We start from the raw sequence: 26,961 nt of genomic DNA, 5'->3' as shown, positions 1-26,961 counted from the left end.
TTATACGGAGAGTATAACTGCATTCAATATAGGGATAGTAATTTTGGAAGTGTATTTATTGTCCCTATATTGTTTATTTGTGTATTGTCCCTATATATGTGTATCGGAAGTGTATTTATTGGCCCTATATGGCTCTTTTGGTGTTTGGTAAATTCTTTTAAGGTGCCCAAGCTTACCTGGGACCATCTGAGATTTTTCTAGGGGTCTTATATATGAGAGAGATATTGTTGTAGGTGCCCCCATCCTGAGTTGTATGCATCCATTCTTTGGCCTTCTGGAAGGTGGTGGGAGGACTTGCCTCTCCATTTTGTTTCCTGGGCTGAGCCTGTTAGATGAACGCTCAGTGAGGGTAAGGATGCCTTGTCACCTCAGCTACTCTCTTGAAGATAAGCCTGTATATCTTCTGATAGATCTTGCTTTCTCAGACAAAAACCTGGCCTGTGGGGAGTACCACAAGTGCAGAAAACACGGCTTCAAATCCGTTTATTAAGTTGCAGCATGCATTCCTGTGCAGCAAACTCTTCAGCCACCAATCTTTGTATTAAGGCACCTTGGGTTTCGCCTAATTATTCTCCAGATTGGGTGACATCTTTGGTCAAAGGAATTTTGGCTTAGTCTCTGCCTCTATCCAGGGCTTACCCAAGGGCTTTTGGCACCCCAGACCAGTCACTAATGGTACATAACCCCTGCCAGGCATGTTTGTGGATCCCCCAAGGCCCAGGAGCACTCCAAGCTCTGAAGACACTATGAAGCTGGAAGGAGGGTAGAGCTGGTGGTTACCTGCTCTTTGTCCCTCCCTCCTTTGCAGAAGTGTGGTGCAGAAGGGCAGGTCAGGCAAGCTGCTGCTCCCCCAGCTGCCCTGCCAGCCGCAAAGAGCCCAGCAGAGTGGATCTGGCAGAGGAAGGTGGGCAAGGTGACCTGGGTGCTGGGGGCACCGCTTGGAGTTGCTGCCTGCCCCACCAAGTGTCTTCTGGTGTCCTTGGTGCCCCTTATCCTCTAGTGCCCTAGGTATTTGCCCATATCTGCCTAATGAGTGGACTGCCCCTGTTCCTATTTATGAAATCCTTTTTCTTTTTTTAATTTAAAGCCATTGGAAAGACAATCCTCAGCAAGAGGATTGCATTCTCTACCACTTGTGATATTATTCTCAGGTCACATGTGTGGCCTCAATAGATGGCACTGAGGAATCATTAGCTCTCCTAAAGTTGCTTTAGAGATCAGATTGTCAGTCTTTAACCTTAGTTATCAGCTGTAGGTTAAAGGAGGAGAACAGAATTGCCAACCTATTTGTCTATGTGGATTGCTGAGTTATCAGTGAGGAACAGTAGCTGACTTTCTAGAGCTTATGCACCTGATTCTAATTCAGGTTTTCCAGGCTGCTGCTATAACATCACAACCATCAGCTGACAAACCTATCTGGTCTTTTGTGTGGTGCCAGTAGGGAAGCTGACTCAACACAGCCTTTGACGTTGCTCTTGCTCCTAAGGCTAGAGCTGTTACTGCAGACTCTGGTCAAGTGTTTTTCATGCTGCTTTCCTCTCTTGATCTGCTCCATTTCTTCCAATCAAAGCCACCATTTGGAGCTACCTGGCCAGGAAGTAGAGCCGAAATAAATGGAGGCTCAGGTTTCCAGATAGAACGTCACTTTCCTCCAGGGCTCCAGCCCAACTGATGGCAGTTTATCCTCATCACACCTAATTTCCTTATAGGTCTAGTTCCTTCATATATAATTTTGGCTTTGTATCAGTCACTGTATATTGTCATAGGCTTGAGTTCTGATTACTGTGGATCAGTTGATCCTATATGACTAAATTAATTATAATGCATCTTAACTATGGGTTTAAAGTGTTAGGAGATGGCTCTGGCCCTATCTGGGCTTGGGTGATTCCCTCCATTGGATAAAGGGAAGAAGCAAGGGAAAAATAATGCAGTCTAGATTCTAGAAGCCAGGCATCATTGCTGGCTGAAGAACCTTTGGGGTACAGGATCTGATGTGGGGAAGTGGAATCTGATGTGGGGAAGTGGAGATACAGCCTTGTAGGAGTACCTCTGTGCCTCCAGATGTGCTCTACTTGTATATTTGTAAATATAGAAAATACTACAAAAATGCCCTCCTGGAACTTTTTACCACTCAGATCTGGGGTATGTATAAAATATTTTTAAAATCACTTTTTAAATTCTATGGTTTTAATGTACTTAATGGTTATTAATTTTAATGTATTGTGATGTAGTTTTAATATGTTTGAAAGGATGTCAGGAAAAGTACGATATAAATATTTTAAGTAAAATGTTTACAAATGCCGTACTCTTGGGGCTCTGAGTGATTTGGAGAATTTCTAGAAAGAAAGCCTACATACAGAAGCACATATGTGTGTTGCAGAAAAGAATCCATGCTTATCCTTGACTATTGAATGATTTTAGTTTTATTTATACCTCACTTTTTTGATACAGAAGAATCTTGAAGGCATTCCCTCTTAGCATGCTTCTGAGAGCCAAGCTACAAGTGGCGCCTGACACAGATTGGACACTTGTCAGCTTCCCTCAAGTTTTGATGGGAAATGTAGGCATACTGGTCTTGCAGCTTGACTCTCTGACTGCTGTCCAATGGACTTTTCAACTGTCACTTGTCCAACATTCCGCCAAGCTGCCTACATTTCCCATCAAAACTTTAGGGAAGCTGACAAGTGTCCAACCTGTGTCAGGCGTCACTTGTAGTTTGGCTCTGAGATGGCCTCTCAAAACTTCCAGACCTGACAAGGGAGTTGTGGCTGATCCTATGCCTCACTTTACTTATAAGGCTGCCTGCATTTTCTTTACTCCTCTTCCCACAACTGCATTTTTTTTACTATCTCTGTTCAATGTCCGCAAGACAGCAAATGTATTTTATAATACGTTAAATAAATGTATATATTTATTTAGATATTTATACCACACTTTTCTCTCCAGTGGGGTCTTGGTTACCACATCATTCTGTCCTCATCTATTTTTTTCTCACAACAACAACCCTGTAAGTGAGGTTAGGTTGGGGGAGAGTGACTGATCCAAGGACACGTGGTAAACTTCCATGGCAGAGAACCTGGACCTCCTAGATCTTTGTCTAACACCACTATATCACATTGGCAGTTAAGCAATATATGTGTCAAACATTAACAGTGCAATCCTATGCACAGACTTAAGTCCACTGAATGTTTGCACTGATTTGAGCTGAATGACAATGAATTTAGGCACAGTTTATGGACAAAAATGGACAATTTAAAAATAGACCCTTTCTACACAGCTTTTAATTTTGCTGTTGCTATATATCCTTTACAGCTATTTGAGCTGTCTAGTTGCCTTGAAGGATCTACAGGTAAAAAGAAAAAGAGTCACATACTGATTTAAAGACAGCCTGGCCCAGAAAATGGTCCAGAAAGATCTGCTGTATTTCCATCCCAGAAGGGAGACTGCTCCAGGCATGGTCAGTACCTGGATAAGAAACTCTGTATGAGGCTGCTCTGAGGTTATTGGAGGAGAGTTAGAAAAATAAAACTTTAAGAGGGTGTAGACACTTCAAGAGGATGTAGAAAGAATTATTGTAAATGTGGGTTGTTGGCTGAACTTTTTGTATGTGTATGTTCTTGAAAATATGGAATGCACAGTTTATTAGCTTAGCTTTTGCCGATAAACTACTACCAGGCTCTGTTGGTGGGCAACAGCACAGCATGACAACTCAGAAGCAGATTTCAACCAATTTATATATGGGATTGGGAAGATTAAGCAATGAACTAGTGCCATTGACGGATTAGTTTCTATAGATTAAAGACAGTGGCTTGATCTAATCCAGTTATCTGGGCACTGTTGCTGCCTGGACCTCCTTAGCTCTTAAGGCACAGGAGGAGTGTCTCAAGGACTAAAGAAACAAGCTTCTGTGATGGCAGCAGCCAGGTGAAAGAACATCCGTGGAAGAAAATACTGGAGGGCTGTGCAGACCTTTTCCAGTAAACTTTCTTGCTGATTAGTATATGGCTGTGCATGGGGTATAGTGTAAAGGATAAAGGGTACAGCATAAACGCGATATAAGATTAGCTGGGGAAGGCCTGTTCTGTGAGGCTAGGTATGTTTTAAGGTGGTCCTTCTCCAGTGATACCCACCAGTGCCTAGCCCCAGAGGTTTCAGTTTTAGTCTCTGGTTGTCTACTGCTAGAAACTGTCTGGATTAGACATCTGCAGGTTTTATGATCTATCTATTATAGTGAAAACTTTGTAATATTTAGTTTCACTAGTAACAATAGAAAAGAGCACGAGTCCAGTAATAACAAAATTTGTGGTAGGGTATGAGCTTTTGTGAGTCACAGCTCACTTCCAAAAGCTCATACCTGACCACAAATTTTGTTAGTCTTATAGATGCTACCGGACTCTTGCTGTTTTCTACTACTAGCAACAAGTTTTGAGTATAAAAACTTTCCATGTTTTAAAAGACTTCTTAAAAATTGGACTCACTTTGGATTTTAGTAAGACAAGCAGTATATAAGGAGCAAGAAATGTTGAACAGCCAATACATGACAGGCCAAATACATCACATAGATGACTGGCAAACTACCTGAGAGCAGAGATGACTGGTGTATGTTTTTCAGTGTTTTGTGATTTGGGATGATTTCAAAGTGTTTTGAATCAGCCATTTATTTTATTTTATTTATTTATTTTTGATTTTTATTCCGCCCTCCCCATATTTCCAGCAGGCTCAGGGTGGATTACAAAATACATAAAGGTTAAAATATATAAAACAGTTATTATAGTTAACAATTCTAAAAACATCCATTTTACACAGTTAAAATACAGTTATAAATATCAACATAGCGGCACAGAATTCCACTGATCAAATTTAAAACAACTTCAGAGCACCTCTGCATTAAAGAGTTTTTTAAAATGAGGGTATTGGTGGTGGGGAGGGCCCCATCCCTCATCAACCGGCCAGGGGGGCTCCGCCTAGCACCACCCATATGCCTGGCGGAACAGCTCCGTCTTGCAGGCCAAGCAAAAGGATCATCATCATTATTATCATCATCATTATCATCATCATCATTATTATTAAAAATAACAACAACAACAACAATTTTTAATTAAGGGGGTAAAATAGAACTTCATCCTTCTAACCACTTGGTAACAGTAGCCTTGATCTGGGTTCATAATGATAGGGAAGACCCTCAGCAGTCTTTCTACAGTTTCACTTGTATTTAAAAGTTTGCTATAGTGTGGGTGAGGGAGAATTCCAAAGAAGAAACAGTGTATCAGAATATTCTTAAAAGGACACTGCTGTGAGGCAGAAGGTAGCCAGGTATGCACCTGTGCACAGGTGCATGCACACACACACACATCAGAATCTCAGTAGTAATGGGCACTATTTAACATGTGCCTATAACAGTCAGTCCAAAGGTTTGGTTGTGCTTCCAGGGACCAGTTTCAGCATCTTCTCAGAGTACCGTTTAGAGTGCTACAAAACTCTGCAAAGTCAGGGTTTTGCCCCCTATAGATCAGATTTTTTTCTTTCCCTCTGCCACCCTTCAAGGCATCCAACTTCACTTTACCTCACAAGAAGGTCAACTGTAGTGGGAATATGCAGATGATCCCATTCTTAAACCCTTAAAAGCAAGCCCCATTTATTTCATTGGGGTTTATGTCTATGCAAGCATGCTTAGGCTTCTAGTCCAAGACTAGAAGGTAGGAAGGCATTTCTGTAAATTTTAGAAATTTAGCAAGTTCCTTAAAGTTATTAGCTATCTGCACACAGACATTTTATTTATTTATATTTATATATCATATTTATACCCTACCCTCCCTGCGAACGGGCTCAACATCCAACAAGACATGACATACGTATCATAGAAATTTCTCCCTTTAAAGAATATTACTATTATGCACATTCTTGCTCAAAGCTGTTTCCAATCTAAATTTCACAGTGAGGAGACAACATATGGAAGGGGAGGAATAGATTGGGCCGGGGTCACAAGAGGTGAATGGAGACAAAAGGAGTAAAACAGACTTGGGCCTCATTTCAGTTCTAGATGAGGACTCAGGGATTATTGATCTGTTTGAATAGTATATCACTGAATCAGTTAAGTGGGACTGAGCTATAATGCCCTGCTCGATAAAACAAAAAATAGGAGGGGGAAGGAATTGTGGGTTCTGCAAAGATCAATATTGGTATAATTTCAGACCGTTTTTGTTTTGAAAATTCTTCTCACCATGTCATTTTTTTAAAAGTTCAGTACCAAGAAAAAAGGAAAGTAAAACTAGGTAGGGACATGTGTGCTGAACAGTCACACCAAGTGATTTACAATGGTAGGTACAGTATGCAACTGAAGAAGCAGGGAAGGAAGTTGTGGGATGCTCTCTTATGTCTTCCACTTTTAGGGAAACTGTCAGAACAGGTGTGCAGGAAAGGGGCTGTCATCACTTCTTGCTGCCAGAGGAGAGCTGGTAATCAACTCAGCAGCACTGTTTGCTTTTGTGTGGGCTTTGGCAATAAAAACTGCAGGCTAGAAAGACAAGAGGATTTGATTTCCTATTGTCCCAGGCACACATTTTCCAAGGCCTCTCAGCCTTTGTCTCTTTTTCAGCATTCCAAGATTTCTTATTTTCTGTTGTGTACTTTCCATCTGGGCTGCCTAGTTAGATAATGCAAGGTTCAGAGGCACAAATGGTATGAGTGGCTCACATCAGAAAAGCCACATCTCCCAACTGAATTCATTTATTCCCCCCCCCACTGTCTTACAGGTTGTGAATGCAGATTTAAAGATCCAAACTGGACCAGCCTGAACAACTGTGTGTCAAGGAAAAGCCAAATAAATGCAGTACCAGATTTGCAGCACCTGGCACCATCACTGCAGAAAGCAGAAAATTTAACTAAAACTGAAGGGCTTCAGAAGAAAGTGCAGCTCCTGACATTTATGCTGCAGGGGAGCAATGGGATTACGCAGGAAAGCAAGAGGTATTTGGCAGATCTGACCACCCTGTGAAGAAGGGACGCGTCTCATTCGTAGCAGTAATGTGCAACTACATAATCTTGGGAAGGGGGAGTGTCATGAAATCGACTGAAGTGATTGTCTGTTTGTGGTTGTTCCAAATAGCTTTGCAACCCCTCTGGGACTGAAATACTTAGTTGGCATCCATAGGGCCACATCATACATTGGACAGTGTTATTTTTTTTAATTGCCCTGCTCCCAGAGGCTACACCTGGCACAAAATTAAGATACTGCAGCTCTTTTTTTGCAGGCAGGCAGAGAGAGGGGTGGGGGGGCCAGAAAGAAAACCTCAGAATCTCCCCTTCTGCTAGTCTCTGCTGTACCATGGGATGTAGGCAAAGCTCTGAGGAGAAAGAGGCAGCGCGGCGGTCGCGAAGGATTGACCGCCACCTGCGCTCTGAGAGTCAGCGGCAACGGCGTGAGATCAAGCTCTTACTTCTCGGCACTAGCAATTCTGGCAAAAGCACCATTGTCAAGCAAATGAAAATTATCCACAGTGGTGGCTTTAATTTGGAGGCTTGCAAGGAGTACAAGCCTCTGATTATCTATAATGCCATCGACTCCCTCACACGCATCATTCGGGCTCTGGCCACCCTTAAAATAGAGTTTCACAATCCTGACAGAGCCTACGATGCGGTGCAGCTTTTTGCCTTGACAGGCCCTGCTGAAAGCAAGGGCGAGATCACACCTGAGCTGCTTGGTGTCATGAAAAGGCTCTGGGCTGACCCTGGTGTGCAAGAGTGTTTCTGTCGCTCCAACGAGTACCATCTAGAGGACAATGCTGCCTACTACTTGAATGACCTGGAAAGGATTGCTGCATTGGACTATATTCCTACGGTTGAAGATATTCTGCGCTCTCGGGACATGACGACAGGGATCGTGGAAAATAAGTTTACCTTCAAAGAGCTGACTTTCAAAATGGTGGATGTGGGTGGGCAGAGGTCTGAGCGCAAAAAATGGATCCATTGTTTCGAGGGGGTTACAGCAATAATTTTTTGCGTGGAACTGAGCGGATACGACTTGAAACTGTATGAAGATAACCAAACGGTAAGTCCATATTCAATTTTTTTCTTTGCCCATCTCAAGAGTTCCACTGCTTGCATTTTGATAGCAGTGCGAGATTCTGGGCATGCAGTTTGTTTCTGTTTTGAGTGCTTAATAAGAAAAGATCCTGGTTCGCAGCTGCCCTTGAGTTTCTTATGCATCCTGATTAATTTCTCCATACAATGGTTTTCATCATGCTAACAGAAAAGAACAGCCTCATATTGCCGTTGGCTGAAGCTCCTTTGCTTCTTCTGAAGCTCAGTATCATGGCCAGCATTTGTACCACAGAGGCTCCATTTGAACAGACATCATGGACTTGACAATCACTTTTAAGTCAGATATTAATATTCCTGCTACAATAATTGTGAATATATGGGGGAAAACCTCTACAAAAAGATACAGCTTAAAACGTGCTTTTAAAAAACTTACTTTTGAAGCTGAGTTAACAGTTTGTTCTATTTTAAAATGGCCTGGCTTTAAAGTAGGCTTCATGAAGAGTATTATTAAAAGGTTGTTTTATAGTGTCCACTAGGAAGCTACTGTTCTTATCATTAAAAATTTATGTCTTTGCATTCTCTTTTTAATATTAATACCAGGCTTCAGTTAGCTTGGGCAAACAGATACAGTAACTATAGCACTGGTTGAATATGTAAAAGTGTGTGTATATCATTGCATTCAACCTTCTTGACTTGACCTGCGTTGTTCATTCTGTTTGTTTTCCAGTATCCTTGCTTAATATTGAATTTAGCTGAGAAGGTAATATACATAATTGCAGTGCTTCCTTGGCAGAACATTTCCTGAATGGAAGCCATGTGAACTGGCTTTGTTATGAAATGTTCTTCATACAGAAAATTGGATTTCACTCTGTTCATGGTTATTGCCAACAATGTATGTCCTCTACAGAAGATAATTTTGTATTATGTTGGATTTTGGTGGAGAATCTCATGGCTTGTCTTACAAGGTCCCCATTACCACTGCAGGTGAAACCATCGTGGCTTCTTCTTGCTGGCTTTCTTCATAGGGAGCAAGGGGAGATACAAGAAGAGTGCAGAAATGAGAGAAACAGAACTTTTCTTCTCCACACTGTTCCCTTTTTGTCTCTCCTTTTCTGATCTCCTGGGGTGCTTCAGGAAGCATGGGGAAATCCTTTCCAAGTCTTTGATACATTCATTCCTTTGGGAACAGGAAGAAGAGCTCGGTGTTCCTGGCAATATGTTCATGGCACGAATAATTATGTTTGGTGTCTACAGGAAATATAGCCTATAGATTTTGAAACCAGGCTCTTTTATGTAATGGGGGAAATGCATCCTTTTCTGTAGGATGCAATTATATAACATTATACTATTCCATTTATACATGATGTACAATTACAGTAGTTGGAGTCAGGGGTAGACAGATCTTAATGGTGGGAAACAACTGAGTATCATTTCAACTGGTACTGTAATGGGTAATGGGAAGAAGAGATGGTTTAACTTTGTCAGACTATCTGCAGATTTAAAAAGCAGTCCCTAGAAGATAAGGCACAAGTCTAATGGTTTTAGTTACCATGATGTTACCTGGGTTTGTGGGATGTCAATGCAGCATTTTTTGCAGAGCACTAAATTGACCATAGAGCCACAGTGTTGGATTCAGTGCAAAATTTCTGCAAGTGCTAGGGCTGTTGTACAAGTGGAAGTGCAAGAAAAAGACCATGGCGGCTGTTTATGCTAAATCAGACTTACTGTATCCCTCCTTACATTTCCACTTGTGCAAGATCTTAATTTCGGGGCACTGTAATATATAGAGAGAAAAGCGTTAAGTGTTACACAAAATCTTGCACAAGTAGTACTGCACTAAGCCTATTTGTTTCTGGCTTGTGTATTGCTGGATCCAAGCCAAATCATCCACTCTGTGTGTGTGTGTGTGCGCGTGCGTGCGTGCGCAGGTAAAATGATTCCTATGTTAGCTCTTCCCAATGCACTATGTAGACCCTCCATACCCTCAGATAGCGAGTGGAGTGGATACATACCCGCTACTTTGTTCTTAATTCTCTCCCACTGGTCTTTTTGCATCAGTGAGGACTGGGGTAATCCCAAAATGGCTAGTCCCTTAGTGGGGGCACAGGATCCCCTGCTGCCACTACCCCTGCCGCTGCTCATCTGGCTGGAAGGAAGGTGCAGGGAACCGGGAGGCTTGTGGCTGAAATGGGTGCACACACTTTCCACGTCACTGGCCAATGATGTAATTTCTGGCATGCCGGAGAAGCAGTGAGTCATGCTAGGGGCTGATTCTCTAAAAATTGGCCCTAGACACTACGTTTTGGGCCAGTTTTTAGAGAATCGGCCCCTGGTGTGACCCATTGCTTCCAGATTGCACCAGAAATTATGTCATTGGCTAGTGACGGGGATGCACATGGGAGCACCCTAGTAAGTGTACATTGGTGAGCACCTGGCCTCATTTTTTGCATGGTGAGAGAGGTCTGCTGGAACTGCAGTGATTTGGTATTATACCTGTGTTCAAGGAATTTCCATGTATCCATTTTTATCTCATCCTTTCTCTGAAGATCTCAGGGTGGTGTACATGGTTCTCCTCAATTTTATCCTCAAAACAACCCAGTGAGGAAGGTTAGGCTGAGAGAGTGTGGCTAGTCCAAGGTCACCCCCAGATACCTTTAGGGCTGAGAGGAGATTTGGTCCAGGGTCTAGTTCAACACTAACCACTAAACCACATTGATTCTCAAGTTTGGCACATTAAGCTAGAAACAACTTCTACTTAAACAGCCCCAGTTCTTTTCCTCTCTGTTTCCATAACAACATGTCCTCATAATGGAACATGTAAGTGCACTGAGAGATTTCCTCCAGCAGAGCTTTACCATCATTAGTCTGTGTGTGTGTCTCAGACACTTCTAAACTCTTGCAATGGAGCTAGGGAGCTTGTGACATGAAGGAGGATTCATTAAAAATAATTCTCAGGCATACTGCATTCCCAGAGACTGTCACATAACAAGTAAAGGGCAACAACCACTATCAGCTATGGATCGAACAATATACCATACCAGTTTCATGTTTGACTCAGTTATGAAATGAATTTCTGTGCTGTACCTTCAGTGTTCAAAGGGGATAACAATCTCAGTTGGAAGGGGGGGTGCATGTTTTCCTCTGACCTCATTTTCCTTTTTTTTAATGTGAGTATAAAATGAAAGTTTAAGGGAAGAACAACTGAGTCATGCAGACCAGTGCCCTTCCATGTTTGAGGCCTTTCAAAGGTAGGCAGTGATGTTTCCTCTGGCTTTGTTAGGAGTATAAACAGAGAGAGAGTTCATAAAAGATCATGGAAGTTCATGCACACAAAATGTCAGATGGCTGTTTACAGATATATTCTGTGTCATTATTTCAAAAGGAAAAACAAAGTGTTTGGGGGGATTTGTTAGTTACAAGAAAACCAAGTGGCTTAGGAGCCAAAGAGAAGAAAAATACATGGATCCCCTATACCTGGTTAGACTGAATTGTGGACTTGCATTTGAGGCAGAGGAATAAGGAATTTTGACTGGTTCGGCTTGTTTTGTGGAGGGAAGAGGCTGCACTTGCTAGTGTGCCATTTGGCTATACAGAGCTATTAAAGATATAGTGCTGGAGTCCTGCTGCCCTCCTTTGCACCTTCTAACTTCAGCAGCCGGTTGGAACTCTTGGTGGGATGCTTGTTTCAGCGGCAGCTGCTGCCAGTGTGCCTTGTCCCATATGTTTGAAATCAAGCCGTGCATGAGATACTTAGAAATGGTATTTATTGAAATGGGTACTGCAGCCTTACTGCATACAACAGAGGCTTGTCACCCCTGGCTCTGGCAGAATGGGGTAGTTGCCAATATAATGGGAATTTATTTGGAAACAAATGTTTACTGCCATTGAAGGAAATGAGAGAAAATGGTGATCTAGAGCAAAATGAAGGACACAGGAATGATATTCCAAAGGTTAACTCAAATTGTTTGTTTGTTTGTTTGTTTGGAAAATTGTTTTACAAGAAAATATTCATAACCTATCTATTGCAGTGGAACTATAGAAAATTAGGTCATGGACCCTTCTATTATGTACACCAGGCATTCACAACCTTTTAAAGCCTGCTGGCACATTTAGAATTTTGAAAGGGGGTGGTGAGCACCACTCTAAAATGGCTGCCATAGGAGATGGAGGTGAATGGAATCCCTCTCTCCTTACACTTCCTGGGAAGAAGGAAAACCTGAAGGTGGAATGAGACAACACACTAAATAAGGAAAGCCAAAGTGTTCAGCAGTCCTGAGTCTCCAGTGGAAAATTTTTATTTGAATGAGGACAACCAGTGACAACCCTGCCTTACAATGCCCCCCCCCACTTTCAGAAAAGCTTGGTAAGTGCTAAGGGAAGTACTGGAAGGTGCCATGGTGCCCACAGGCACCACTTTGAGGAACCCTGATGTACATTCTAGCTCCCCATATGGGGCATATGAAGCCATTCTTATTGCTAGAAAGCAGCTACTAGTTTAGGAACAAGTTGGGAGGAAAAGTAATCATTATGTTTCTTTCATCGCATTTTATGTAGTAAAGGAAGAGCTGAAGTATCTGTGCTGTTTGCGTTACTGCATGCCCTTTTGTCATTATAGTACCACAAGGGCATTATAATATTGGCCATTTTATTTCCAAACCCTTTTCTAATCATCCCCAACATAGAGTTTGCCTTTTTCTCTGCTGCAGCACACCAGGTTGACACTTCATTGAGTTATCCACTGTGACCCCAAGGTCTCTTTCCCTCTCAGGGCCAAGCTACAAGTGACGAATGACACTTGAACGGCAAGTTGTAGAAGTTACTTCTGGAATCAAATGTGGTCATGCCAGATTTTTGCCAAGTGGTCATGTGGAGCGCCACGTGATCATGCCACGTGATCAAGTGGAGTGCAAGTGGCGGGCAAGTGAACAGGGAGGAATACACGTGAGTCTATTCACTTGCCGTTCAAGTGTCATTCATTACTTGTAGCATGGCTCTGAGTCTCAGCAGACCCCGTTAGCATATACTTGAATGTGGGATTTTTTTTGTTCCGGTGTGCATCATCTTACACTTGCCACATTGTTGCTCACTCACCCAATTTGTGGAGATCCTCTTGGAGCTCTTAACCATTGACTTAGGTTTTCACCATCCTGAATAATTTATGTCATCTGTAAACTTGGCCAGTACACGGTTCACCCCCAGTTCCAGATCATTTATGAACAAACTAAGTAGCACTAGCCCCAATACTGATCCTTGTGGGACCCCCACTGTTTACTTCCTTCCATTGTGAGAACTGTCATTTATTTGTACTCTCTGCTTCCTGCTGTTTAATCAGTTTTTAATCCTCCCATGATTGCTAGGCTCACCCAGGAGGCTTTGGTGAAGAACCTTGTCAAAAGCATTTTGGAAGTCTAATTCTGTGGCTGATTTTGAAAGAAATGGAGAAATATATAAGGAAGGCAAAAAGAGGAGAAAGGTGTTTAATAATGGGTGTTATCTTGAGTGAAGCGTGGGCCCTAACATGAGAAGATGCACCAAGTGGGAATAGCAATACCAGTGCTGTTGAAGTTCAGCATTTATGTGAATGGTGTGTTGCCCCAAAAAATGTGGCATGGCCACATTTGATTCCAGAAGTAACTTCTACAAATGAGGGCTTATGCAAAAGTAAGCTGTGGTAAATAGTTACAAATTGTTTCAGGATGCTTGGAAATTATTTAAATTCACAATTATGGAATCTTAGAATCCACAGAACAGATTAGGAAGTTTGCTTAATGATCAAAGTAAAAAAAACCATAAAAGGCAAAAAGGTTTCTTTAAAAGTAGAAGCATTGCTCAGATGGTGAAAAAGAAGGAGCATGGATTCTGGCAAAATGAATCCAGGCTGACAAAAAGAGAATATGAGGAGCTTATTCTAAAAACATTAAGGCAAACAATAAGAAACTGGCCAGGGAGGCAGTGGGACCTTTGGATGACAAAGGGGTGGAATTATTATTAAAGGAAGACAGAAGATAGCAAAGAAACTCTATGAATTGATGCTGGTTTTCACTGTGGAAATGTGGCGCAGCTACACACACAGTGTAGCTGTTTCAGGAAGGGTGCTGGAAGAACTGAGGAGGTAAAAGATGACATTCTGTGGATAATGGATAGATTAAATGCTAAGAAGTTATTGGGTCCAGGTGGCATACAGCTGAAGGTTCTTAAAAATATGCAAAATCAGCATCCCTTCTAGAAGATTAGATGGCGGAAAATGTAATCCAGGGTATTACAAATCAGTTAGCCTAACATCTGTCCTAGGTAAACTGATGAAAACATTAAAGATAATATTTTTAGCATGTCGGAACAAACCCTACTGAGAATGAATCAGCATAGCTTTTGTGAAGTATTGTCTGTCCAACCTTTTGAAATTCTTTGAGAGGGCTAACAAATGCAATGTTTTAAGGACAAATTAATATATAATAAATATTGCCTTCTGGTGTTTGCATGACTTTTTAAAAATAATATGCAGTCGTGCCGTTAATTTTAGTGCTAGAGTAGGAATATCTTGAGGGTGTCGTATTATTTGGGGCCTACAATGGGAAAGATGAATTCTTCTTTCTTAGGTCCCATGTTAAACTCACCTCCACCAAGAAAAATCCATCCAGAAAACTATTGCTTATTGCTTATACTTGGGAAAACCCCATTTAAATAATTTTAATTAAAGTTAAGCTTTTAAGGATAGGGCAATGTGATGTTACTTGTAATTTCCCAGAGGCGGAAGTCAGAGCAACCAGTTTGTCATACTGTTTTTATAGATGTTAGCTTTAATGCTTTGTTGTTAAAAGTAGGTTTACTTTTTAAAACTGGTAACTTCCTTAGGTATCTTCCAGACAGCCTTTAACGTTCCAGTTTCAGTTCCCTTCATTATTGTTTTGTGTTGTTCATTCCCTCACAGCTTTGTTGCATATCCCCTGCTGTCCCAGCTTTTATCTACACCCCCTTCCACTGCTGTTTCTGAAGCTCGTTGTTCCTTGATTAGGGCTGCCAGTCCCTTGGTGGGGGCAGGGGATCCCCTGCTCACAGCCTCTGCCCCTGCCACCACTCACCTGGCTTGTGGGGGGCAGCACTGGGAAAACGGGCCTTGGAGGCAAAAAATCACCCAGCCTAGCACACCGTGGGCACAGTCCCACTGAGCATGATGACATCACTTCCCATTTGCCTTCTGTGAAGCGCAGCAGCATGCTCGCTGCTGGTGCGGTGATGTCACTTCCGGAACTGACATTGTCATGCCTAACACGGGAGCTTCATCTTCAAGGTAAGTGCCAGGTTCCTTCTCCCTTCCCCTAGGAGGATAACGACCTGGCAACCTTATCCTCGATCCTTTTTTCTGAAATGGCATTTTTTCATTTTTTTGGCTGTCTGTAATGTCTGTGCTCCACCCATCAGGCCATTATTGCTCCACCCATCAGACCATTTTGTTTTGTTGCATGGTGGGTGGTGAAGTTTTTAAAAAATTGCATGCTAGTGATATATTGAAACAGTGATATACCCTGCACGCGCTAGATGGACCTGCAGTGACTGATCAAAAGTTGGAAACATGCAGCCAATCCTTTCTTTGTTTCTACCTGGAACATTTCTTCTGAAAGCACACCCAAGCCCTGAGCCCGGGTGCCAGTTTCAAGCTCTTGAGTGCACTGCATACTATGTTCCTTTTCAGTGCAATCTAAAGAGAAAGGCAAGCCTGTGGAAGGGAAAGAAACAGAAACCATTGCATTGCTATCAGTCTTCAGGGCACTTCTCATTATTATTGTAAGCCACCTTGAATCATGGAAAGGCAAAATATAAATATTTTAATAAGTAGAAATTAATACAATCACCCAGCATGCCCTCCACAGAAACTGCAGAAGCCAACAACAGAGTCACTCACCAGCACAGTATGGCCAAGCACAGTAACTGGTCTGTTCAGGACTTTGTGGCAGTACTCTACTCACCACCACTACTGAATACCAGCGCCTTTTGGGGAGGCTCTCCCAAGACTAAGGCTGCTGAGAGAGGGGGAATGTGGATACAAAATTCCCCAGGCCCATCAGCTTTTGAGGGTCCCTGAAGGTGGAGTCATACTGCATGCAGCAAATGCATTTTTTCTAATACACTTCTCCACTGTGCCATTAGGGGCAGAACACATAGCAGTAGCTCTGCTATCCGCTACACTTGTCTTTCTGCAAGGTTTACTGAGGTAAACTCTTGCCTTTCGGTTCCTGTTAAACCCATCAAGCAAGCCAACACTGGAGCAAGGCAAGACCAACCAGCACAGCTGATGGTGCTACAGTGATTGCCGGGATGCAGCCTGCTCACAAGGTTGTTGTTCCAGCAGTCTTTTGTTCCTTCTTCCTTTCCTTTCATCTTGTAAAGCTGTTAGTGTGTTGTAGCAAAGTAAAAAAAAAAAAAATCCTTCTCTTGCCTTAATTCTTTTCCCTCTTTCCCACACTTTTCTCCTTCTTCATTTTGTTCTGTTATTTTCATGATCTACCTTCATTAGGGTTACCAGTCCCCCAATGGAGTCTGGAAGGGGGAAAAGGCACGAGGAATGGGTCCAGGAGCTCGGCAGCATGCTCCCAAGGGTTCCCAGATCTCTATAACCTCCCAGTGGGAGGTGAGCGACCTGGGATTTTCCCAGTAGTGCTTCCTTGTGCGTGTGTGAAGTGTGCATGCTTCTGGAGATACATGAAAACATCACTTCCAGGAAGTGACATCATCATGTTGGTCACGGGCGTGCTCCTGTGATTTGCGCAGACTAATTCTGACCTGTTTGGGGCCAAAATTGGCCCCAAAGCAGCACAGGAGCATGACTGGCGAGATGGTGTCACTTCAGGAAGTGACACTGTTGCATCCTGTCAGAAGCGCCCCTAGTGTGCACTTTTCCAGGTTGCCTGCTGGTGGTGGGCAATCACCGGAGGATTTGCCACCACTCTCAGGCAGACCCCTGAGATTGACCGCCACCACGCAACTGGTAAGCCTAGTCCTCCTGGGCACTCTGGAGCACTTCCTTGTCACACTGGGAATGATGTCATATCCAGTGCAACAAGGAAGAGAAGGCCCCTATCCCCCAGTTCGGGCTCCAGGGGACCTGGTAATCCTAGCCTTCATTTCTTACATTTCTCTCTCTCCTATTCTAATTTTTCTTCTCCCCTTCCTGTTTTCAGCCTTAGTCTCAACTTCTTCTCATCGCTATCCTGGTTGGCAGCTCAGAATGTACTTGTCAGTAGTGTCGCAGGAAACCTTTGTTAGTATTATGAACAGAAAAGGGGGGGGGGTTGCTGGTCCACAACCTCTGCCCCTGCCATCACTCACCTGGCCAGCAGTGGGGAAGATGTGTGAACAGGTCTCCTGAGATGCGCTCCTGGTGCGGCACAACATCACCCCTGGGAGTGATGTCATTGCAGAGGCCCTGGGATTGCTCCCATACTTTGTGCTGGGCCAATTTCAGCCCCAAAAGGTTGATTCTTTAATAATCAGCCCGGTTCAAAGCACAGGAGTGCTCCAGGGGCCTGCCTGTGCAATCACATCACTCCCGGAAATGACATCATTGCATCAGGAGCAAGTGTGTGCTTTGTGTGTGCGTAAGGACATTTGGAAGGTGATTGCCAGGTTCCCCCCCCCCCTCTCCTTCCCACCAGGAAGGTAAGGGGACTTGGCGACCCTAGAAAGGGATGTGTGTTAATATTTCCTCATGATCTTTCAAAGTAGCAAAAGGATGCCCCTCCTTACATGCATGGTGATGGAATGTCAATCTCTTTTAATGCCTACCTATACTTGAGGAACATAAGTTAGAACTCATTCTCTCCCCCCACTTAATTAGATTTAATTACCTTTTAGACACTCCTCAAGCAGTGGGTTGTTATAATTAATATATTGATGGGAAATCTAACATTCCTTTGTAAAGGCTACTTTGCTACTCTTGTCATTAAACTTCATGTAATATGACAAATGACATAATCCTTTTAAGAATATGCAGCAAAATCACTCCCGATAATCCGAATACTCATCATCCAGTGCCACTACATAACCCATTTTGTCTCCACTTTTGTGCTAGAAAAAGGTACAGGTACAAGGATAAACTGAAATAGCTTTCTTTCTGATTTACATACTAAAGATTTATTGTAGTACAAAGCTTTTGTGAACTAGAGCCCCCTTCATCAGATGTAAGAAGTGTCAGGGCGGATCTATGGTTGCCAGCGCCCAGGGCAACCGTAGTCAGGCTAGTTGCGTGCACGCATGCGCTCCTGGCGCTGCGTGATGACGTCACTCCCATGACGTCATCACACTGGGGTGCCCCCCCCCGCAGCAAGCCGGCTGTCCTGGCGCGCCGCGGAGCTGGCGGTGGCATCAGTGCGAGTGGCTCGGAGGCTGCCCGCGCAGTTCACCTGCCCCACAGGACAAGGGGCGGCCGGCTTGCCGCGCACCCCTTGTCCTGGGGAAAGGCGAACGGCGCGGGTGGCCTCCCAGCCCCCTGCACTGCCTTTGGCCTTTCCCGCAGGACAAGGGGCGGTCAGCTTGCCGCGTGCCCCTTGTCCTGGGGAAAGGCGACCGGCGTGGGCGGCCTCCCAGCCACCTGTGCTGCCTTTTGCCTTTCCCGCAGGACAAGGGGCAGCCAGCTTGTCACACGCCCCTTGTCCTGGGGAAAGGCGAATGGCGCGGGCAGCCTTCGAGCCACTTGCGCCGCCGCCGCCAGCTCCGCAGTGCACCGGGACAGCCAGCTTGCCGCGGGGGCGGGGGGGGGGGAGGCGAACGGCGCGGGCAGCCTTCCAGTCTCCCGAGGCAGGCAAAAGGCAGTGCGGGTGGCTGGGAGGCTGCCGACGCCTTTCGCCTTTCCCCAGGACAAGGGGCGCGTGGCAAGCCGGCTGCCCCTTGTCCTGTGGGAAAGGCAAAAGGCAGCGCAGGCGGCCGGGAGGCCGCCCACGCCAGTCGCCTTTCCCCAGGCGCGCTCCCGGAACTGGAAGCTGCGCCCGGCGCCCCCTCTTCGGCGGCACCAGGGGCAGACTACCCCCCCTGCCTCCCCATCGATCCAGCCCTGAGAAGTGTGTCCTATATTGGTAGACATATAGCCCAAACTTGTCAGTTCTCAGAAGCTAAGCAGGATCGACACCGGTTAGTACTTGGATCGGAGACAACCAAGGAAGTCCAGGGTTACTATGCAGAGGTACGCAATGGCAAACCACCTCCGTTCATCTCTTGTCTTGAAAACCCCATGCGGGATTACCATAGGTTGGCTGCAATATGATGCCAGTTCACACACACACACACAACTGAAAATCATTTTTACAGGTTGGTTTTTTAGTAAAAAATGCTTCGCGGTTGGTTAATTATGGATATTTAATTAGCAAATAGTTGAGGTGGGGTGGAAAATAATTACCCAATCCATTTCAGTCTATTTTTAAAATTCAACATTAGAAAAAAAATATTAGGGGCTAGAGCTAGTCTAACCCTCAGACTGTTACTTCATATAAGCAGTCCATGCTGCTTTAAAATGCAGCTAGGTTTGGAGTTATTACTACATTGTGTGTAATTACATCTTACATGTACCAGCAGAGAAAGGAGAGAAGCTGTAGGCAACTGAAAATATATATTTCTGAACTGTGCAGCCACAATTCATACTAGATTCCTCCACAACTGCTCTTGTGCCAGTCTACTCCATCTCACTCCTGCAGTGAGTGACAGAGGTGCTTACCCACCCTCCAAACATATGTGCACTCTCCAAAGTTGAACAGCCACAGACCTTTCCTCAGTGTCTAGCATATATATCGTACTGTTTTAACACATAAATTGTACTTGTCAGTAAAATTTGGCATAAAATTCTGTGGTATTACCTGTGACCGGTCCGAATCCTGATTAAAATTATGTAAGCAGCAGCCTTATATGAAGTGAGCCCAGTGGACCATCTAGCCCAGTTCTGCAAGGCCTTGGGCAGTGGTCTCTCATAAAATTATTAGCTGAAAAAGCTATGCATTCAACCTGATATGTTGTATACTTGAAGTATGTCTGTAGTAGATGGGAGGCATTCATTGGCCCCCTTCTTGATGAGATCCCCTTCTTGAGGCAGATCTTATCTTGAGGCTTTTGTAACCTCCAAGGTTAACTACTGTAATGCACCCCTGCAGCTCTGGAAGCTGCAGCTGGTACGGAATGTTGCCACTCAGTGTCCCCTGATAAACGTGGAGAGGTGAGAGCACACTGGACCAACGTTGCAGTAATTGCTTGGTTGCCTTCAGGGTGCTGGTCTTTAAAGCATGAGCTGGAATTCATATATCTTTGGGAATACCTCTCCCTTAATTGAGTGGATCAGGCTCTTTATTTCTTGCAGTTAGAAATCAGCTGCTAGGACCAGAGACTTTATCCAGATGCTCCTTGGAATTCCCCTCCCTAGAGATGTCAGAGGACACTCATCTTTCTATGCTTTTCTCAAATGCTGTATGACTTTCTTGCTTTGGCTTTGGTGTAGTAAAGCTGATTGTTAAAGTAGAGGAGTGCAGACTTTAGGAGGTTTTTATGCCATCTCTCCAGAGTCCTGCTTAATGTTTCTGGGAGCTACTTAATTTTTTACAAGTAGCTAAGGAGCTATCAGTCACAAAATGGCAGCTCTGTGGTTGGAACCAATCACAAAATGGCAGCTTGTACAAAAATCACAGCATTTCAAAGCAGGCTTGCAGTACCTGGATGGGAAAATCTTCCCTCTGCTGTTTTCCCAAAGCAAACCACCACCCCAAACTGTAATTTGCCCTGCAGGAGAAAAATATTCAGTTACTTCTATTTTTCCCTGGGATAGGCAAATACCAGCTTTGATTCTGGGGTAGAGTTGGTAGCTTGCTCCTTTCCTATCCATAGCAAAGGTGGCTGTGTGTGAAGCCTTCACACAAAAGAGAAAGAGTATAGAAGCTTCTGAGGTAGCTTTATAAGGAAGGACAAGAATATGATTTATAGCAGCACTGGAGGAGTGGTGGTGACCTGCTTTTAATTGCTTGCTGAGTGACACTGTCACTGTGACAGCCAGTTTTGTATAGTGGTTAAAAGCAGCAGGACTCTAATCTGGAGAACTGGATTTGATTCTCCACTCCTTGGCTTGAAGCCAGCTGGGTGACCGTGGGTCAGTCACAGCTCTCTTAGAGCTCTCTCAGCCCCACCCACCTCACAGGGTCATTGTTATGGGGATAGTAATGGCATACTTTGTAAACCACTCTGAGTGGGCATTAAGTTGTCCTGAAGGGTGATATATAAATCGAATGTTGTTGTTATTATGAGTGACTTGTCACTCCCATGTGACCTGCCCACTCCTAGGTTAATGCATTGCCAGATTTCCCCCCCTCCCCTGTTGACTGCTATTGTCTTAAATCTTGTTAAATTATTTCATCCACAGTTTTAGATTTATTGTTACAGTGTTTCACTTCTTATTTATTCTGTTTTTATTCTGTTGTACACCACTTCCAGCACAGGAACATATACATGCCTACAAGGAAGCAACAGCTCCAGCATTGAGCTCTGGTCCTTGCCTCTGCTGTGAGCTGCAAGTTAATGAATGATTCCTGAAGCTGTGTATTTCTTTGCTGAGTTGGCCCTGCCCTGGGTCTTGGAGACCTGCCAATTCTGTACTGGGGCACCTCTTTATTACTTGTTTTGTAAATGAAGTAAGAGTACCCAAGTTGCAAGGCTGTGTTACTGTTCAGCTAATCTTTGTCTTTGTTGTGAGTCTAGATTCACCCAAACAGCCATTGAAGTTCTGTGTTCTGATTATTACGGTGCTCATAGCATCAGAAAAAAGGACATTGTTTTCTTCTCATTTGTGAAATGTTTATTCCATTTGAGAAACAGCCGCATGAACATGTGAGCTTTTGCGTAGAGCCAAGAAGCTTACGTTCCTGACTGTGCCTGCTTCAGTGCTAGAGCATCTGCCACATAAATAATCTTTCTCTGTGTTTATGAATATATTAACACCTATAATATCACCATCCTTATTTGCTATTTCCATGGAAACCCAAAGAGGAATTTGGAGTGACTGCATTCATTTACAGCGGTTAGATGAGAAAGTATGTTCCTTCATTTTTGTTTTAAACTCTCAAGCCTTATTCTGGACAGGCTGAAGTAAAGTAACCATTTCATAATTATGTATTATATGTTATTGATTATGCTACCTCACTTTCCCAATGGCTCAGGTCTGGTTAGAACTGGAAAACAAAATTAAAAGACACACGCAATGAAACTCTTAAGTGGTAACAGTGTCAAAAACCACTTGAAACAGCAGCTTACAGGAAGGCTAAAATCCCGGGCGCCTCTCCTGTAGGTTTCTTTGTCTGTTGCTCACCCCCTCTACATGTTCATAGCCTCTTCTCTCAAGGGGACTATCCTTCACTCCCGCTCCTTATCCATTTGCTTATTCTGGCTCATCTGCACATGGTTTCATATTGATTTGCAGCATCCAGATATCCCTCCTCAACATCTGTAATCCCTGGAACAGTTCCTAGTGTGTTTGGGGTGGAAGTCCAGCTTCCTGTGATGAGCTCTACGTTGTCTCAATGAACAAAGCCAAAAAGGAGTCTAGTACCATGTTAAAGGCTTGCAGATTAATTGTAGCATACAACAAATGCTACAATAAATATCTATCTGAGCAGAATGCCTTTCTTGTTCCAGAGAAGGTGAAAGAGAATCTCTGTTGCACTATAAGCTCAAGGATTATGGAACGTGGATCTATCTCACAACAGCAGCAGCTTTAAAGTATTTATTTAAAATATCTACATCCCACTTTTCTGAAAAACAGAGACCCAAGATGGCTCACAATATATGCATAAATATAAGAGTGTAAAACAGGAAGATTGAAAAAACAGGCCAACTACAAATGATAATCATCAGCTAATGACGGAGAAAGGCACCCCCATTTCACCAAACTTGGCGTAGTGTCTCTCTAAAGCCTCTCTGAAATAATGCAGACTTAGAACAGTTTCCTTCCTTTGACAGCACATTCCATAAGACAGGAGTGATGGCTTTAAAAGTCTGAGATACAAAATGGCTGAGTGCACCATCCTATACAAAAGTACTATATACAAGGAGTGGTGAGAAGAATGAACCTGGCACACATTCATACCAGGAAAGGCAGTCCTTTAGATATAACAACAACAACAAAACTACTGCACTTTCCTGGTTATGAATAACTTTAAAGGAAGGAACCAGTACCTTAAATTGAATCCAGAAATGAATAGGCAACATATTAGAGCTGTTTTAAGATTGGTGGTATAAGTTCAAGTCTGTGGCCTCCTGTCATTGTATTTTACATTCACTGATGTTTCCAATTTGTATTTAGATAGCCCCACAGTGGTGTGCATCACAGTTGTTAAACCTCAAGGTTATAGTAATGTGGTTTCACGAAGTCAGGTCAGTTGAGCCTAGAAGAAATAACTGAAAGAATGCACTCCCCTCAGTAGCTCCTACCTGCTTCTCTAAAAACAGCAGAGGAACAATCCTAAGCTTTTTACAGAGTCGGTAAGTTTTAGACTAACTCCATCCAAAGTTGGCAGGGGAATCTTCATTAAAACATCAGCCTCTTCAACCAATATCACTTGTCTTGTGTGGATTCAGCTTGTTCTGCCTCACCTACTTGACCACAGCATCCACGCATTGATTCACGACTCAGACAGCCATTTCCAGTGCAACTTCATTAATGAAATACAGAGTTGTGGATGGCACCTAAGCCCCGAAGTTAGTGATGATATCATTCAAGGCTCTTACGTAAGTGTTAAAAAGCATACTGGAAGGGACAGAGTACTACAGAACTCTGTAGGACAAAGCCTAAGCTGTTGATTCAGCATCACCAATGACTACTTTTTGAGCCCCATCCAAAAAAAGCATTAAAATCATCAGAGACTTTAGAGAAATCTAGCTGGATCAAAAGGGAAGAATTTCTCTTATCCAGCTGCAACTGGAGATTATCCATGCCGTTTTGGTTCTGAACGCAGGCCTGAAACCAGATTGAAATGAGTCAAGGACAGATGTGTCATCCAGTAACTTCTGCAGTTGCTCTGCTACCACCCACTCAAGTACTTTGCCCAAAAAAGGCAAATTTGAGATGGGCCTATAATTTGCTACCACTTCTTTAGCTAATGGCAGGTGGTTCAGCAAAAGTTTAATTATTGCTCCCTTTAAGTTTCTTAGGAAAACTCCCCTCCACCAGAGATGCTTGTATAATTCTAGCAGGGTTCCAGACAGCAGGAGGTAGTCTTCACAACACCCAAAGTTTTGTCAGTATTGATGAAGGAAATGAATCAAAAACTGTTCTTCACAAATCGAAAAGATGGTGCTTTTGATGCTTAGTATATGACATACATTTGAACTGATGTTCAAGTCGGATTGGATCTAAGATTTTTGCTGCGAAGAAAACCTGAGCAAATGTGCCACAGCCAATAGTCATGTTGTTATCCACAATGGAGACAGATGTATGTGGGCTTATGTCCCACACAACCCTGAATAAGTGCTGGATGCAATTTTGCAGACACTGTAGTAGCTGAGGGAGAAAATGACTTTTCTGCTGCTATCGCCATTTCATAGGCCTGATTGAGCTCTGTGCTGTGTTCTGCTTGCCTTGGTGTGAAGTATTTCGCCAGTGCTACTCAAGGTGTGTCCCCTATCCTTTCCCAAACTCCCCAGGACACCAGGGTGCTGGGGCTCTACTGGGAGGAGAGGGCAGGGTACTAGGGAGCAACAATGTCCTTTTAGAAGCCTGAAATCCCAGTCATGCTCCGAGGGTTCAGTTGAGTCACCGCTTACCCTCTCCACATCCCTAAGAACATTCTGGAAATCTGCTGGATCTATTGGTCTCTAGAGGTGGACTAACTTGACTGGTACCCTGACACTGTGGAGTGAGAGTGCCACTACCAACTGAGCCTTAAGCAGATGATGATGAAAGTAGAAGAAAATAAGGGACACAAAGGGAAACTTTGCTATGATAATCCTGAGTTCTTCAGTTCTTAGATGATAGCAGGAAAAATATTAAGGAAAGTGAAGAGAGCAAGAGAGACACTGTCAAATTGCTGGATTAATTTCAAGCTCTCTCTGGCTGGTAGGAATTTCCATTCAATGTGATGCTTTCTCAGAATATCATTCAGTCATAGAGCCATTAGTTAAGAGCATTTTCCCTAGCAAACATTAATTTGCAGGAGCATTATTGGTATAGACAGCAAGACTGAAAAGGGCATTTGGCACAGTTTAAGAACTCTTGAAATAATACCAGAACTGATGTACAAAACCTCTGCATTTCATTGCAGAGGGAAAGCAGCCTCCATTAAGAACGAATACACACACAAGTAAGCCATTGGTCTTAAGCCCCACAAGTCGGTAACTTTTAACAGGGTCTTACCATTTTAAAAGATGGTGGACTCGTATAAAACTATAATTTACCTAGTTAGCTTGGCATAATTGTGTGGTTTAATATTTCTAAGTGAAAATTTGCTTAAGGTAGACCTCAGAAGGAAAGAGTAGCAAAAACATTGATGTAAGCTGTGCTTCCTACAATACTTTTTCTTACAAAAAATGTGACGCAGGCCTAAGCATACAAAGAATGGGTGTACCTTTAGTTTTTGTGGAAGAGTTACTATAACTTGGAAGTTGAAGCAATTCTAAATAGTAGTATTTAATGCTTGATGTCTTAAAATCTTCTGTTTTTTTTCTAAACACAGTCATTGCCATTCCTCCTCTGTTGTGCTACTGAGCTTGCAGTGCAATCCTGAACAGAGTTACATGCTTCTGAACCCAATGACCTCAGTGGACTTAGAAACATGTAATTCTGTTTAGGATTGCAGTTAGTAACCTTAGATCAGGAGACAGAGCATTTTCCCAGTTGTGCTACCATTTGCATCTTATTGTACATGTATGGGCTTGTGGCTAATTGGATTTCTTTTCTTACATGGACAAGTCTGAATTATTTACTATATGTCTTGTTAGGAATTTTGTATACTTTCCTTCTGTGATCACTTGCATGATGGGTAGCTCAATCCTAAGCCTAAAGGCAGTGTCATCGCTTGTGCGTCGACGTAAATGGGGCGCTGCTCCATGGCTCCCTATGGATTTTTGCAGGAGAGTCCTGCTGACGCCTGAACGCGTCAAGGTGAGGTGCGGCTGCTGCCATTCCTCTGACAACCCTGCTCACACCAGCCGATAGCCACACTGCTCCCCTGACAGGCAGGCAAGAGGCAAGCAGCGGCGCAGCCAATTAGGAGGCTGCGATCCCCGCTGCAGCCAATAGGCCCCCCCTCAGAGAGCAGGCATCCCTGCCAGGGAGGGGGGCAGAGGTGAAAGTAAAGGTCTGGATCGAACACCCACCCGCTCACCCATCCAGCCCCCATTTCTGATGAGGGCCAGGCTGGCGTCTGCAAATCCCTGCCGCTGCCGCTGCCACCATGGCAAGAAACAGGTTCTCCCTCCCTGAAAAGTGGGACCAGAAAGCCTGCAGCACTTGGGAGCAGCCCCCAAGATCTGGAGAGGCGGGGGGGCGGGTTCTACGATGAGTGACAGGAATGCCAGTTGGAAACCACGCGAGAGGCCAGAACGGAGTGCAAAGCACCCACAGACTTGCAGCGGTACCATTTAATTTAATTTATTATATTTATATTCCGCCCTCCCCGCTTTCACAGGCTCAGTGATTTAAACAATCACTGCATCACAACGATGCAAGAACGCGGGCTGGATGTTGAAAACCACGCCCCAGTCCAGCCTAGGCCCCCCCTCATGGACTGACAGCCCGTGGGAGCAGAGAAACTGCTCTGGGGGCCGCCATTCACCCCCTCCCCACGCCAGATTTCCCAAGTCCATCCCTGCTTCTACAAACAGCGAAATGCAGGGTGGTCCATCCTCCCAGAGGAGGAGGAGATCCGAAGATGTTGCTCCACATCCCCCACCTCCCAGCAGTAACTT

The 26,961-nt window shown here is 43.8% G+C and overlaps 2 protein-coding genes across 3 annotated transcripts in view; one reads left to right on the top strand and one right to left on the bottom strand.

Annotated features, from left to right (window-relative positions):
- Positions 1-26,961, bottom strand: part of RSPH14 (radial spoke head 14 homolog) — a 79,330-nt gene that overhangs the window by 30,825 nt on the left and 21,544 nt on the right. The gene's annotated exons all lie outside the window — the stretch shown is intronic.
- Positions 1-26,961, top strand: part of GNAZ (G protein subunit alpha z) — a 51,385-nt gene that overhangs the window by 15,318 nt on the left and 9,106 nt on the right. The window contains exon 2 of the mRNA XM_054996585.1: positions 6,753-8,047. Coding sequence (XP_054852560.1) covers positions 7,325-8,047 — 723 coding nt within the window. The 5' untranslated portion in view covers positions 6,753-7,324. The remainder of the gene's footprint in view (positions 1-6,752; positions 8,048-26,961) is intronic.

The sequence above is a fragment of the Eublepharis macularius genome, chromosome 13 (genome assembly GCF_028583425.1).
Source record: "Eublepharis macularius isolate TG4126 chromosome 13, MPM_Emac_v1.0, whole genome shotgun sequence".
NCBI classification, from domain to species: domain Eukaryota; kingdom Metazoa; phylum Chordata; class Lepidosauria; order Squamata; family Eublepharidae; genus Eublepharis; species Eublepharis macularius.
This window is presented reverse-complemented; position numbering and strand designations above follow the sequence as displayed.